Consider the following 15,410-nt stretch of genomic DNA (forward strand, 5'->3'; position numbering starts at 1 on the left):
GGGCGATCTAAAGAGGGATCCCAGTCCTAAACTGCTTGGCCTGAATCTGCTGAGTCTGGCCTCTCTTCCAGGAGCCTGCCAGACTTATGTGTGCATGTGTGTGCATGTGTGTGCGTGTGTGTGTGTGTGTGTGTGTCTCACAGGGACATACTCACACAAAGACATCCGTTACTCTTTTAGAGTTGTCTTCCACTGGACTCCATACCCACTCCCCAAGGACCTAATGTGTGCCAATGAGATTTCAGCACATTCGTCACTTGAGATGTCAGATCCTCTGAGGGGGCAGAGCTGAGTGCACCTGCTGGGCTGTGTCTGAGACTCCAGAGGGGAAGGAAAGTCTGGGAGTCCTTAGGAACCTTGTTCCGTTCCCAGAGGCTCTCCCTCTGTACTACCGCGTGCCCCCCCCCCTCCTCAGCACACACCCTCCCACCCTGTGGGACCTCTCATTTGTTCCCCAATCACCAAGACAAGTGTACTCTCTCTACCTCTTCCTCCCCTCCCCTCCCCTCCCCAGCAGCTACCCTGACCTGGTAGGGCAAATTATACCTTGGCCCAGCAATAAAAGCCACTTGCAAAACAAAAAGCGTTAAAGCCCTGAGCGACGCAGCTTTGCCACTCACCCAGCTCTTGCCTGGCCCAGGAGGTGGAGGCCAGGGAAGAGACAGCCTAGTGTCCCTTTAAGCTGGGAGTACAAATTCCCATCTCAGTCCCTCCCTCCAGCACATCCTGACGTCAGCAGGAAGGCGTGTGTAAGTGAGTGAGGGGTCCGAGGTGCCTCCTGCACACCACACACACACACACACACACACACACACACACACACACACACACACACACACCACAGAGAGCGCATCATCTAGACGTGACCCTTGCCAGCCAGCTCCCAGGTCCAGAGAGATTGGGTGCTGCCCACTACAGGAGGCAGTGCCTGGATCCAGCTGCCAGGGCGAGGTAAGGGGTAACACCAGAGACCTGAAGGAAGCCTGTGATGGAAACTGTGGCAGAGGCTGGGGCAAGGGCTGATGGTACCAAAAAGGATGTGTGGAGTGCGGCTGCAAAGGTCGGGGCTGGAGGAGCCCAGCTCCGCTCAGGGGATGCTGAGGAACCCACCGCCCGCCCTTCCCTCCCCTTGACCCTCCAGAAAAGCTGAGGCAGAGTGGCTCCCGCGCGCGTCTCAGTGTGTGTGAATGTCTGTGTCTGGGACTCGTGTCTGGCTTAAGCAGCAGATTACAGCAGCTGCCTGCCAAGCCGCAGCCTCCGGTCTGGGAACTGGGTGAGAGAGAAAGCCATGGCTCCTTCCAGACCCTGAAAGGCCAGTCCGGAGCACTACTGGATCTTGCCCCGGGAATCTGCATTGAGGCCAGGGCAGAGGGGGAGGGACCGCCTGGGGAACCCAGAGCAGCTGTCTTCTCCTCACTCTATTTTTCCCTCGTGTGGCAGAGATAATTGTGTCAACTGGCTGGAGAAATGGCTCCGTGTTATTTTTGCCTTTGTGCCACCTTGCTGACTGAGCCCTTCTCTGTCCCGCATGCTGGGGTAGCTCTGGCCTGCGCGGGGCAGTGGGGGCGGGAGTGGGGGGGGGGGGAGAGTGGAGTGGGGTTGGGCGGTGCAGCCCACTGTAGGACAGAGGTGAAAGACCAGCTGCTGGGCAATCCTTGCTGTGGAATGCAAGGACTCAGGTTGACCTCGGCTGGCATCAAGCTCCCCCGCCCCGCCAATCCCCCCCCTCCAGGTCTGAGCCTGGCCCAAGGAGGCTGAGTGGAGATAGGGGCCGATGCTGGCACCCACCAGGAGACAGCAGGTTCCTGCCAGGCTGCAGGCTCTTCCCAGGGAGGAGGGGGATAGAAGAACAACAATACAGCCAGAGTGTGAACTGCTGCATCCGCTGGGGCTGGGGGAGGGGAGAAGGAAGTGTGCCTGGTGCGGGGTGGGCACCCTCCCTGACAGCCTGGCACTGGCTTGCCTAGATGCCATCCAGTCAGGGCCTTTCCCTGGGAAGGAAGATAGTCCAGGCCTGGGGGGGGGGGGGGGTGGGGTGGGGGTGAGGGTGGGGGCTCTTTCTAACCCTGACTCCATCCCAGAGGTCTCTGGACGTGACTATCCGGGTTCTGAGTGTCTCTTCCCATTCTTGCCCCACATCGCCTTGAAGTCTTCCCCCGCCCCCAAACATCTATTTTCCAACATCTATTTATCTGTCTGGCCCCACCTTTAAAAAAAAAAAACAAAAAACTATGATCAGTGCAAAACAGAAGCCAGCAGCAAAGGGTCCCGGGAGAACACATCAGTCTGTCCCAGGCCTGGAGACAGATGGCTGGACAAGGTTTAAAAATGCTTATTAGCTAAGGAGGCGGGGTCCCTAGTGGCCCTCAAGGATCCAAGGGGATGGATAGATAGGGGATAGCAGGGATTATTTGCCAGCTCATCTAAAGGCGGAGTGCATCCCCCCTCTCACCGCGCCTTCACCCACCCTTTGCAGGTGATACCCAGCAGAGGGTGCTCTGGGGACTTGAGAGCTGGTCACCATCACTAGTCACAAACCTGGTGTTCAGGACCCAGAGCCCTGTGAGCAGGCAGCTTGGGGAAACCCACTGCAAGGTGAGGGAGTATAATCCAGGGTGGGGCCGGCACACGCCCCTCCATCAGAAGTGCTAACCAGCCCACAGGAGATGACTTGACACCCTGGGATACCCAGGGACTCTGAGACCACGCTGAGCAACTCCACACTGACACTCTGTTTGACTTTGGCCAGTATGATCCTCTCTCCAGGGGACCCAGAATAGGAAGGTGACACGTTTAGGCACACACAGTCAGGTGGAGGTGGAGCTTGTCTGTGAACTCGGCTCTAGGTACCAGCCTGGCTCTCCCCTCCCCCACCACTGCCAGAGAAGCCCAGGGGCCTTAAGACCAGCAGCCCTAGGGTTGCTTGGGCATGTGACTGGGTGAGTAAAGGGTCCCTTAAATAATTAATCTTTAGTATTGGCTGGGACAGCCCTTTACACACACACACACACACACACAAGGTGGAGGTTTAATTAGGTCACCTCCAGCTGCCAGGGGCAGCTGATTATTTTAAGGAGTGTCTGGGAAGCTGGGGGAGGGAGGAGGCAGGCAGGTGCCACTTCTATCTGGTGGTCCCAAGGTTGTTCTGTCATCTTCCCAGGACCCAGCACGGACAAGCCTGAGGCATCCAGCCAGCTCTTCCACCACCTCCCTCCCTTGTGCTCCGTGTCTATTTTTAAACTGTACCCATTCCTCCCTAGTGACACCCCCATAATGGGGACCTGGGACTGGAACACTTTTATTGGGGGAGTTGTTTTTAAGCTTCACAAAGCTGGGGAGTGATTCACCCAAGGTCATGGTCTGAGTCAGCACAACACCAGAAATAGAACCCCAAATCCTGGCTCCCCAGTTCTTCTTTAGCTCTGTACATCATTCTTCGGGGGAGGCCAGAGGTGGGAGGTTTTGTCCAAAGAATTGAGGGTTTTTCCTTTCTTTGCCCTGGCGGCACATCCCTCTTCCACACCTCTCTGGGGCTCAAGAGCCCAGATGGGTGACTTCAGTGAGTTCCTTCACACCCCCTGGGACTCAGTTTACTCTTCTGAAGAATGGGTATGTTGGCGGTAATTACTGTTTAGGGTTCTTATGAGGCACAAATGGGACAAGAGCCTGACAGGCGGTTGGTTAAGGTGATAGAGGTGGCAAGGAGTGAGGACTGGCCAGCAAGTAGATGTGTCCCCTGGCTATACTGCCCCAGTGTGTGTGTGTGTGTGTGTGTGTGTGTGTGTGTGTGTGTGTATTTTGTAGGACACGGGTTAGGAATAGACTCCTTGGGCATGCCCATATGGGTGAGTTGTTATTGTTGTTTGGTTGGTTGGTTTTGGTTTTTTGAGACAGGGTTTCTCTGTGTAGCCTTGGCTGTCCTGTACTCACTTTGTAGACCAGGCTGGCCTCAAACTCACAGCGATCCACCTGCCTCTGCCTCCCAAGTGCTGGGATTAAAGATGTGAGCCACCATCGCCTGGCTATGGGTGTGTTTTTGTTTTTGTTGCTTTGTTTTGTTTTGTTTTGGTTCTTTTTTGTTTTGTTTTGTTTTGGTTTTTCTGAGACAGGGTTTCTCTGTGTAGCCCTGGCTGTCCTAGAACTGTCTCTGTAGACCAGGCTGGCCTTGAACTCACAGAGAACTGCCTGCCTCTGCCTCCCAAGTGCTGGGATTAAAGACACAAGCCACCATGACCCCACTGCACCCCATTTCTTAGGAGGGAGGGTCTAAGAATTAGAGCTAAGTCCCAGCTGGCTCTGTTCACCTGTAGTGAGGGTTGACTCGCTGAGTGCCATGGGCCTGTGACACTGCATCACAACAGTTCTGGGGGTTTCGGTTTGCCTCTCCTGCCCCCCCGCTCCACTGCAGATGTAGTTTTTGGTTTGGCTTTCATTCAGGGAATGGTGAACTTGGCTGGTAGGTCAGAGCCCCTGTGCCAGGCCAGGGACAAGACTGTTCATGGTGGGTCATGCTCTGAGCCTCATATTGTCCTCCCTGCTTGGATGAGGTCCTGCATTTTGTTTGTTTGGTTTTTGGTCTCTCTCTGTTAGTCTTGACTGTCCTGGACTCGCTTTGTAGACCAGGCTGGCCTCAAACTCATAGCGATCGCCTGCCTCTGCCTCCCGAGTGCTGGGATTAAAGGCGTGTGCTACCACACCAAGCAAGGTCCTGTGTTTTATCTCCACTGCTGCATACACTGGCTGTTATGCAGCCTTTAATCCAGGATTCAGATGGTGGATACAGAAAGATTTGGAGTTCAAGGCTGGACTTGGCTACTGGAGACCTGTCTCAGTCTCCTGTCCTCCAGTAAATAAACAAATATAAAACAAAAGAAAGAAAGAAAAAACCCAAAAGGCTTCTTGATTAGCGTACTGGCACCCAAACAACGAAAGCCTTGGTACCACTTGTCCTTTCCTGCATCAATATTCTGGAAGCAGGGTCTGAGTTGGAGGCTTGTTCTGTATTTTCTTGTTCTCATCTCCTCGGGCTCTGTAGGTGTTGCATAGCTTTTCCAGCCCAGCTCCCTCTTATTTCTGGTCCTAAAGAGATTAGAGCAATAGTAATAGGCATCGCTGCTCAAGCCTGCACTCCCAGCGCTGAGGGGAAGGCTGAGAGTCGGAAGCTCACCCCTGACCACGTGAATACATGTTCAGGAGCCTGAGCAATGGCTGATCCATTCAAGTGCTTGCTGCTCTTGCAGAAAATTGGAGTCTGGCTCTCAACACCTAAGGCAGGTGGCTTCAGATCACCTGTAACTCTAGCTCCGGGTGCCCTCTTCTGGCCTCTGTGGGTACTGCACACATGTGTGCATATTAACGTGTACACATTAAAAAATTAATTGATTAAATTAAAAATATTTATTTTGAGCCGGCGTGGTGGCACACACCTGTAATCCCAGCACTTGGGAGGCAGAGGCAGGCGGATCACTGTGAGTTCAAGGCCAGCCTGGTCTACAAGGACAGCCAAGGCTAACACAGAGAGACCTTGTCTCAAAAAACAAAACAAAAAACAAACAAAAATATTTATTTTTACTTATTTAGTTTTTGTTTTTCAAGACAGGGTTTCTCTGTGTAGCCCTGCCTGTTCTGAAACTGAGTCTGTAGACCAGGCTGTCCTCAAACTCAGAGATCCGCCTGCCTCTGCCTCCTGAGTGCTAGTATTAAAGGCGCGCGCCTCCACTGCCAGGTTCAAAAAAATAAATATCTTTATAAAATAAAAAATAAAACTTAAAGCTAGGTGGTGGTGGCGCATATCTTTAATCCCAGCACTTGGGAGGCAGAGGCAGGCGGATCTCTGTGAGCTTAAAGCCAGCCTGGTCTACAGAGTGAATGCCAAGACAGCTAGAGCTGTTACACAGAGAAACCCTGTCTGGAAAAAAAAAGAAAGAAAGAAAAAAAAAAAAGAAACAAACTTAGGTCAAGGCCAGTCTGGACTACTTAAAACACTGTCTCAAAAGGAAAGGGGATGGGTGCTGGCACTGGAGAGATGGCTGGGGTGGAAACTGCTCTTCCGAAAGACCTGAGTTCCTTTCCCCATGTCCATGTTGTATGGCTCACAACTGTCTGTAACTCCATCTCTAGAGGATCCAGTGTCCTCTCCTGCACTCTGTAGGCACCTGCACTCATACGTGACACATACACAAACACATGCGTATATACATGCAATTGAAAATAATAGAATAAATCTTTAAAAAAAATTAAAAAGTACTAGTAGCCAGGCATTGGGGAGCAGGTATAACTGCTATGCAAACATGGGGACCAGAGTTTGAGCCCCAATACCCAAGTAAAAAGCCAGGCCCAAGCCGGGCGTAGTGGCGCACGCCTATAATCCGAGCACTCAGAGGCAGAGGCAGGCGGATCGCTGTGAGTTCGAGGCCAGCCTGGTCTACACAGCGAGTCCAGGACAGCCAAGGCTACACAGAGAAACCCTGTCTTGAAAAAGAAAGGAGGGCAGCCACCAAGGAAGGCACTCAACATGAACCTGTAGCCTACACACACACACACACACACACACACACACACACACACACACACACTCATATACACCAAAACAGACAAACAAACAAGAAATGTGTCAACAGCAATGCAGGGTCTGAGACTAGACACCTGACTCACCACCTCAAAGCCCCTGACTCGGTCCTGATTTAGATTCTGCCTGAGATAGTGTGCTCTTGATTGATTTAACCTGAGCGTCAGGGTTCTGTTTTTTTTGTTTTGTTTTTTAATCTGTAAAGTGGAGAGCTAACACTGCAGGAACTAAACCGAGGAAAGGGAATTGTGGGACAGGGAAGGCAGCTGGGAGCCAAGGAGCAGTCCTTAAGGAAGGGAGGGGAAAAAGAGGGGGGCTGGTCCAGCGCCTCCAGTCCGGAGTGGGTCCTGTCTGTGAGGAACTCCCAGGCGGCAGAACCTGCCGGGCTCTCCCACATCCACTTCCTTTTACCTTCCGCTGAGGAGGGAGGGCCTCTTGTTCCTCGCTGAAGAGATGAGGGCAGGCCTGGTGGAGAAATGCCTCTGGCCAGCTCCTGCCCTCCTTACCTATAGTGAAGAGTGCTGGGAAGGCCTGCCCCTGCCCCGTGCTGCGACCTCGGACTCGGTTCCAGAGCCCTCCTAGCCACAATCACCCGGCTGCTGGAGCAGCCCCAGCTGAGCCCCTTGGTAACCTTGGTAACCACTGTGGTTCCTCCCCTCTTGGCCCCTACTGACCCCTCCCCCGCATTGCTGGCTGGCACCGCCTAGCACACCACCAGGCTTTCGGACGCTGCGGTGGGGAAGTCCATTGGCTCTGGTTCCCAGGGAAGGAAGAAGCAGGGATCCAGGGCCTGGGAACAGCACTTCCCAGGCTGGGTGACCCCAGAAACTTCGGTGCCTGCCTTATTTTGGCAAGAGTTTTATTGAGATGCAATTCACATACGATGCAGTTCATTTAATTGGGATCCGGGGTGGAGCTCCGTGGTAGAGAGCTTGCCCAGTTGGCCACCATGCCCAGCACCAGAAAAAAACAAAAACAAAAAAAGCAATGTGCATAAAGCGGACCGCTCACTGGATTGCAGCGGATTCACCAGCTGTCACCACAGTGCTTACCGAATAAACGTTTTTAGTAGCCAGCACCCTAATGGGAATGACCCATCAGCAGTTACACACACACACAACAGCAGACAGACCCTGTGTGTGTTATTGTACCTGCATCCTCTGTTCAGGGCGGTGTTCTCAAGCTCTGTGGCTAGATTGCCGATTGTTAGATTTGCCTTCTTTATCTTGTGTTTGGTGGTAGAACTTTTTGGCTATTGTGAATAACACAATGTTCACAGCGCTGGTTTTGTTTTTATGTTTGGGTGTTTACCCATGTATGTGCACAGCCTGCATGAAGTACCCATGAAAGCCAGAAGGGGTTATCAGATTCCTGGAACTGGAGTTATAGATAGTTTTCAGCCACCATGTGGGCATTAGGAACACAACCAGTAATCTCTACAGCCTTTAAACCAACCTTCCTCCCACCCTTCCATCTCTCTCTCTCTCTCTCTCTCTCTCTCTCATTTAGTTTGTTTGAGATAGGGTTCTTACTCTGTAGCTCACACTGGCCTTGAACTTGCAGCCTTCTGGAACTCGTGTCTTAGCCTCAGGAATGCTAGGGTGACAGGTGAGTCACCACAGTCAGCTGAAGCTGACTTGGTTGTTTTCCTCTACAGTATGCACGGCCGAGGGGCAGGGAGTATGTAGTAAGAAAGCATTTCCCAAGCAAGCAAACCTGAGGTCTCGGTTTGATGAAAACATTGCAGAAGGGGGGAGGGGATGCTGGGGGAGGGCCGAGGGTCAACCTCGAGTCCTGAGGAGGAGAACCCACACAACTAATATAGTAAGACCTTGTCTTTACATAAGTAAACAGCCAGGCAGTGGTGGTCCATGCGCCACCAAGGCCCGACTGAAAAAGAAAATATTTTACCTGCAATACAGTGAAGGAGCCAAGGGGTAGGCATGGGGGACTCTACCTCCTCCTTTGTGACTAGGGACCTAAGGAAGGGCTTTCCTGTTGCAGGCTCAGCCAAGCTTTGCAATGGCCTGTGAGAGGGAGAGGCAGGGTCTGTCAGCCCATTGCTCAGATGAGGAAACTGAGGCCAATGGAAGTGCTCCCCAAGGCCTGCAGCTAGTAGTAGCAGAACTGGAAGTCTCCTGGGGGTCTCCCCAAGCTGTCCAGGCCACCTGTCTCTCCCCAATTTCTACAGCAGTATGTCTTAGGCTCCTAGGACGCCACACCTCTTGAGGAAGAGGCTGTGGGCCACGAGAGGACAGTTACAACCTATACCTCAGTAGAGGTACATTTTGCCAGGGTCTTCAAGGTGCCAGGCTCCATAATATGACAATAAAAGACAATGAAATAACTTACCAAAAAAAAAAAAAAAAAAAAAAAAGGCCAGCTGGGTGCACACCTTTAATCCCAGCACTCGGGAGGCAGAGGCAGTGAATTGCTGTGAGTTTGAGGCCAGCCTGGTCTACAAAGTGAGTCCAGGACAGCCAGGACTACACAGAGAAACCCTGTCTTGAAAAAAACAAACAAAAACGAAAAAAAAAGTATAAAAGCTAGCCAGAGCAACCGGGTCAGTATGTACCGGTGTGCATAGGCACGTACCATATCTCAATCCTCAACAGATGCCGCCTCCCTGGGGACTTGCCAGTCTCTTGGGATCTGAGCTGTTTCCCCTACCCCCATCCTAGCTTGCTTGATGAAGATAGACCCTGGGCTGTGACCATTCCAAGCAAGTGCTCTTCCCACACAGCGCCCCCCAGCCCTTCAACCTCATTTTGAGAGGCAGAAACTGGGTTAATGAAAAGTAGAACGCGTTCCCAAGAGCTCCCCATGTGCTCGCTGCTCCTGTTTTGGGGCATACTGAATGGCGCTTGGGCCTCAGGACAACATTCCTATAAAATAAGAACGGCACTACCCATACTGCATCAAAGGCCATGGGTATTGGCTGAGACGAGTCAGCCAGTAGAATCCGCACTTCCTGTCATGTGGGCACTTCTGGGAGGCCACCAAATCGAATACAAAACCTGAACCCAGAGCGGAGTGGTGGTGGTGCATGGCTTTAATCCCAGCCTCCGTTCGAGGCCAGCCTGGTCTACACAGTGAGTCCTGGACAGCCAGGACTACACAGAGAAGCCGTGTGTGTGTGTGTGTGTGTGTGTGTGTGTGTGTGTGTGTGTGTGTGAGATGGGGTGGAAGCAGGGATTCTGATCTCAGCTGTGAATTTGAAACCACTAATATTTGGCCACCACATGCCCCATCTCCAGACCCCTGAGTTATAAAATTAAACTGAAAACTGGAAGAACTTAAAGATTTTAAAGCAAGTTGTGTTTTGTTTGTGAGACAGGGTCCCACATACACCAGGCTGCCCTCAAACATCCCCTGGAATTTAGGATAACCTCAAATTTCTGGCCCTTCTGCCTCTACCTCCCGAGTATGCTGGGATTATTACAGGCTTGCACTATCGTGCCTGTCTTGTGTGTGTGTGTGTTTTCTGTTTCGAGACAGGGTCTCTCTTCATAGTCCTGGCTGTCCTGGAACTAACTATGTAGACCAGGCTGGCCTCGAACTCACAGAGATCCACTTGTCTCTACCTCCCCAATGGTGGTATTAAAGGTGTGCACCATCTCTCCTGGCCCATATCTGTTTCTCCCACCCACTTTGTGGCGTTGACTAGGCAAACATTCTACCAGCTGACCTAAGTGCCCCAATGCCTTGTTTTGTTTTGGTACTGGGTATTAAAGCCAAAGCCTTACACATGCTAAGCTATGTGATTCTTTTGTCCTCGTGAGGATCCTGAGGTGGGGTGGGACCATGAGTGCTTCAGGAGTGGCTGGCTTCAACAGTCCTCTCAAGTTGTACCCAGTAACCAGAACCAGTCTCTGGCTGCTCCTAACTGCACTTCTCTCTTCTCTTACAGACGGAGTCCACAGCTGGCGAGGCCGGGCCCTGCCCGAAGGGACACCAGTGTCCTCCACTGGCCCCTGTGTCCCAGAGCCCACAGGACTCTCCCGCTGGCCCCACCATGACATCAGAGCCTACATCACCGCCAGTGGTGCCCCCTCTCCACTCCCCCAAGTCTCCTGTCTGGCCCACCTTCCCTTTCCACAGGGAGGGCAGTAGGATCTGGGAACGTGGTGGTGGTATTGCGCCTCGGGACCTGCCCAGCCCTCTGCCCACGAAACGGACCAGGACATACTCCGCGTGAGTGCCTTCCCCTCCCCTCGGTCCCATTCTGCCCATCTTCCCAGGAAGTTGTGCGACCTTCCAGTGACGTCAGTGTCTTTTCATTCTTTCCTTCATTCCACGAAAACTTACTGTTAAATAGGCACGTCAGCCATTTGTTCTAGGGTTTTGAGACATAACACTAAGCCTGGCATGGCAACGCACACCTTCAATCCCAGCATTTGGGAGGCAGAGGCAGGTGGATCTCTGTGAGTTCAAGGCCAGCCTGGTCTACAAAGTGAATCTAGGACAGTCAAGGCTACATAGAGAAACCCTGGAGAGAGGGAGGGAGGGAGGGAGAAAGGGAGGGAGGGAGAGAGAGAGAGAGAGAGAGAGAGAGAGAGAGAGAGAGAGAGAGAGAGAACATCTAATGAGCTCCAGGAATGAGTAAAGCATGTCTACAGTTCAAAGGGGTTTTGAATACTAGGGGACAGTGAATTAAGACATCATAGCGGAGTTTGAAGATGCACCAGATGAAGAAGGGACATGGAGCCCCAGAGATACATAGTGAAGCTATCTTAAAAATAAGCAAAAGGGACCTGAGTGTTGCAGGTGGAACAGCTTTGGGTTAAACATTTAGGGAAGGGTGGTGGACTGCCAGGAACCAGCCTTGGGCCTCTGGAGAAGAGATGACAGGGTAAGGCCAGATGAAAAGGAAGGGTTTGTGGGAGCCCAAGAGTTTTACAATTATTATTGGTGGTGGCAGTGGTGTGTGTGTGTGTGTGTGTGTGTGTGTGTGTGTGTGTGTGTGTGTGTAGCTGCCACAGCCTGTGTGTGGAGCTCAGAGAACAACTTGTAAAGAGTGGGTTTTCTCCTTCCACCAAGTCAGTTCAGGGGTTCAAACTCAGGTACAGGATTGGCAACAGGTGCGTTTTTACCCACTGAGCCACCTCATCGTCTCAGTTTTGTTTTGCTTTTTTTCCATTGAGACAGGGTTTCTCTGTGTAGCCTTGGCTATCCTGGACTCACTTTGTAGACCAGGCTGGCCTCAAACTCACATAAATCCGCCTGCCTTTGTCTCCCAAAGTGCTGGGAATACACAGACACACACACACACACACACACACACACACACACACGCACACACACACACACACACGCGCACACACACACACACACACACACGGGATTACATATGAGTGCTCTATTTGTATGTACACCTACATGCCAGAAGAGGGCATCAGATTACATTATAGATGGTCGTGAGCCACCAGGTCTCTGTGTAGCCTTGGCTGTCCTAGACTTGCTTTGTAGACCAGGCTGGCCTTGAACTCACAGCAACCCACCTGCCTCTGCCTCCTGAGTGCTGGGATTAAAGGTGTGCACCACCACACCCGGCTTCAGTTTTATATTTTTGAGACAGGGCTTTGCTATGTAGCCAGGCTGACTTTGAGCTTCTGGTGACTCTGCTGGGGTTTGCAGGCATGTGCCACTGGGCCTGGCGGCAAGGTTTCTCTGTGTTGTCCTCTGTCTGACCCTAAGCTACAGCAGGCGGTTAGTAAACAGCACATGAAAACTAGTGACCGGTGGTGCTACAGCTGCCATGGGAGGTGCTCAGGTGCCTTTTGGTTTTGTTTTCGGTGTTGAGGATGGAGCCTGAGCTTTACACACACGGCAGGCAAGCCATCACCACTGAACTACACCCCCAGCTCCACTCAGAAGCTGTCCATTGAAGCCTAAACATCTGGCTGAGGGAGCTATTTAGAGGGACACCGACAGGGAACCAGGAGTCACTGTTGTTGTACCACACCAAGAAACACCAGTCAGGCCACTGAAAGCTCTGAGCCCCAGTCTTTGTGATCTATCCAATGGCAGTATTGCTTGGGGGTCCACCAAGGGACTCTCCAGGCCACAGCCTCAACCCCCCTCCCCCATCCCCAGGACAGCTCGAGCCTCGGCTGGCCCCGTGTTCAAGGGTGTCTGTAAGCAGTTCTCACGCTCACAGGGCCACGGCTTCATCACACCTGAGAATGGCACCGAGGACATCTTCGTGCATGTTTCTGAGTGAGTCCCCTTCCCCTCCCTGTACCAGCCACCGTTCAGTGTCCCCTGACCGTCTCCTAGTTGCTGAGAGGGATGGGCTAGGATGAGGGAGGGAGCAGCTGGCAGTCCCCAGAACCCCAGATAGGGCCTGGGCTCCGATGCTGAGATCACAGGAGTCCTCAGAGCCAGACCCGCTTCTCTTCATCCCCTCAAAGAGGGAAAAACTAACCAGATACCCCTTCCACAGCCTAGAAAACAACAGCTCGAAGTAGAGCTAGCTGGCTGACGGTCTCTGGCCTACTGAGTGAGGCCAAGGGCCATAGTGCCGTCTGAGGACTGATCTGATGCCAACCCTTCCCCTTCTGCCCTCCAGCATCGAGGGGGAGTATGTGCCAGTGGAAGGCGATGAGGTGACCTACAAGATGTGCCCCATCCCACCCAAGAACCAGAAGTTTCAGGCTGTGGAGGTGGTGCTCACCCAGCTGGCGCCCCATATTCCCCACGAGACATGGTCTGGCCAGGTTGTAGGGTCCTAGGCAGCCGGGGTGGGGGTACTCCCAGGAGGAGGCAGGCAGCAGCCAGCTCTGTGCTCCCACCGCGCTGCTGACCCAGCTCTTGGGTGTGCTGCCTTGTCTGTCTGTCTGTGCTTGTGGCCGTGATGTGTGCTTCCACCCGCCTGTGACCCGTGACATGTGTGATCCGGCCTAGGGTTGGGAGTACAGCTACCAGTCCTGCCTTGGCCCGTCTCTCCTTCCTCTCAACCCTGCCACGTAAACACAGGACTGTCTCACCCTCTTGCCCGCTGTCTATATACCAAGTCTCTGTGGGTGTGTGTCATGTTCTTGAGAACCCGGGGCGACCCCTCTCCCATGAGCCTGTTCCTCACCGCTGTCCTCAGATCTCCTCAGTCCAGTACCCATCCCTGTGTCTCCTTGTGCTGGACCTGGGTATCTGCCACGGCCTGGACCTTTCCTCTCAGAAAACCAGGCCTACACACATCAGGTTTTGTAGGGGCCTCTAACTTTAGGGAGGAAGAGGACAAAACATGGAACGTAATGGCCAGCCCCTGCCATAACCCAGCTCATCTTTCCGTCCCCATCCCTTTGGTGCCCTGGAGAGAGAACATGGCTGCAGGCAGGAGGAAGCTTACTTAAGTGGGAGGCCAAGCCTCTCTCTTCAGCCAGAGGATGTGCTCTGAACCCCACAGAGCTAGGTTTCGTCCTGAGCTGGGGGAGCCAAGCTCATTCCCTCCCTGAGGTGAGGACGGGACAGTTTCCTCCAGCTTGGACAGAGTCATCTCTCCCACCATGACAAATCCTGGGGATGCCCCTGCTGAGGATGCACCGATGGACTGACATGTCACCTCAGGCAAGGCCCGGTCCAGGCACCCAAAGGAATGGTCCTCAACCAAGGAGACCTGGACTCCCCTCCCCCCCCCCCCGATCCCCACCCAATTGGACCCTCTTCCCAGAGCCACACTATGGCTCCTACAGATGCCCAATAGGTCAGCCACTGAAGTGGCTTTTATCTCATTCATCCCTGAAGTGTGACTGTCCTTTTTACCTGGAGTCCCTTTGGGGGAAAGATGTGTCCCTTCTAGAGAGGGTAAGTGGGGCCACAGGGTCAGGGAAGGCCTGCCACAACAGTGACCCTTATCAGACCCAGTCTGCGAGTAAAATGTGAACAGATAGATGCCCAGGATAAAGGGGTCAGCGATTGTTTAGGTGGCCTTGCCTTGTAGGTGTTCTAGGACCGCAGGGTAGAGTCATTTGGGGTGTTTGCACCCCACCTTGTCCTAGCATCCTTTGCAAAGAAGCCAGCAGCCTAGAGCTAAGAAGTGCTGGCCATTTCCCCACACTGGGAAGGACCTACCTGTCTGACACCCCACTGTGAACTAGGCTTCTCCAGCAAGGCCTATCCCTGAAAAACTGTCCTCTGCAAGCTTGAGGACCTGAGTTCAAATCCCCAGCCTGCCTGTAACCCAGCACTGGGTAATACACACAGCTAGACCTTGACAAGGAACTTGTTGGTACAGGTGGACCCCGGGGCCACCCAGGCCTCCCTCCTGTGAGCAGGTACTTACTTGCTGGTCATCACCTTGAGTCTGCTTGAGTGTGGAGGCAACAGACCTCCTCTCTACTCTCAGGCCCTGTGTGTCGAGTCAGAAATTTCCCCACCCAGACCCCAGCCACGGACTCCCATTCTTCCTAACACTGGCAATAAACTCAACTGTGACCCACCCTGCCCTTGAGTTGCCTGTCTGTGAGGGCCCTTGGGGAAGGGGCTGAGGAAGTCACAGCATATTGGCCATGTCTAGGGCTTCAGTAGACTTCCTGGGGCAAGCTCCTATCTCTGTGTTTCCTCATCTGCAAAAGTGTGGCCCTCAGAGCACATGACAGAAGCCATCATATCTCCAGACAAATACATCTACCACCACACCTTGTCTTGGGAACTTTAATATCTATGACGAAGTCCTTTGAGTAGTGTCCCCTCTCTGCCACTCTGCCCCCTTTCAGTCTGTGGCCAGCAGGCTCCGTAGCACAACTCATACCCAGCCCTCTGGGGTGAAACTTATCTGTCCCACGGACCAGCAGCATCAGAGGCCAGGACCGTCACTGTAGAGTGCAAAAGTGCATCGCATCAG

The 15,410-nt window shown here is 53.0% G+C and overlaps 1 protein-coding gene across 1 annotated transcript; it reads left to right on the forward strand.

The window, feature by feature from the left end:
• Window positions 1-753: 753 nt before the first annotated feature.
• On the forward strand, window positions 754-13,832 carry Csdc2 (cold shock domain containing C2; the record flags this gene model as incomplete). The annotated part of the gene is made up of 4 exons (XM_051160057.1): window positions 754-951; window positions 10,479-10,762; window positions 12,665-12,787; window positions 13,140-13,832. Coding segments are annotated over 4 exons (768 nt in total), but the record flags the coding sequence as incomplete, so codon positions are not given.
• Between the last annotated feature and the right edge of the window lie 1,578 nt (window positions 13,833-15,410).

This window comes from Acomys russatus, chromosome 17 (assembly GCF_903995435.1).
Source record: "Acomys russatus chromosome 17, mAcoRus1.1, whole genome shotgun sequence".
In the NCBI taxonomy this organism is placed as follows: Eukaryota; Metazoa; Chordata; class Mammalia; order Rodentia; family Muridae; genus Acomys; species Acomys russatus.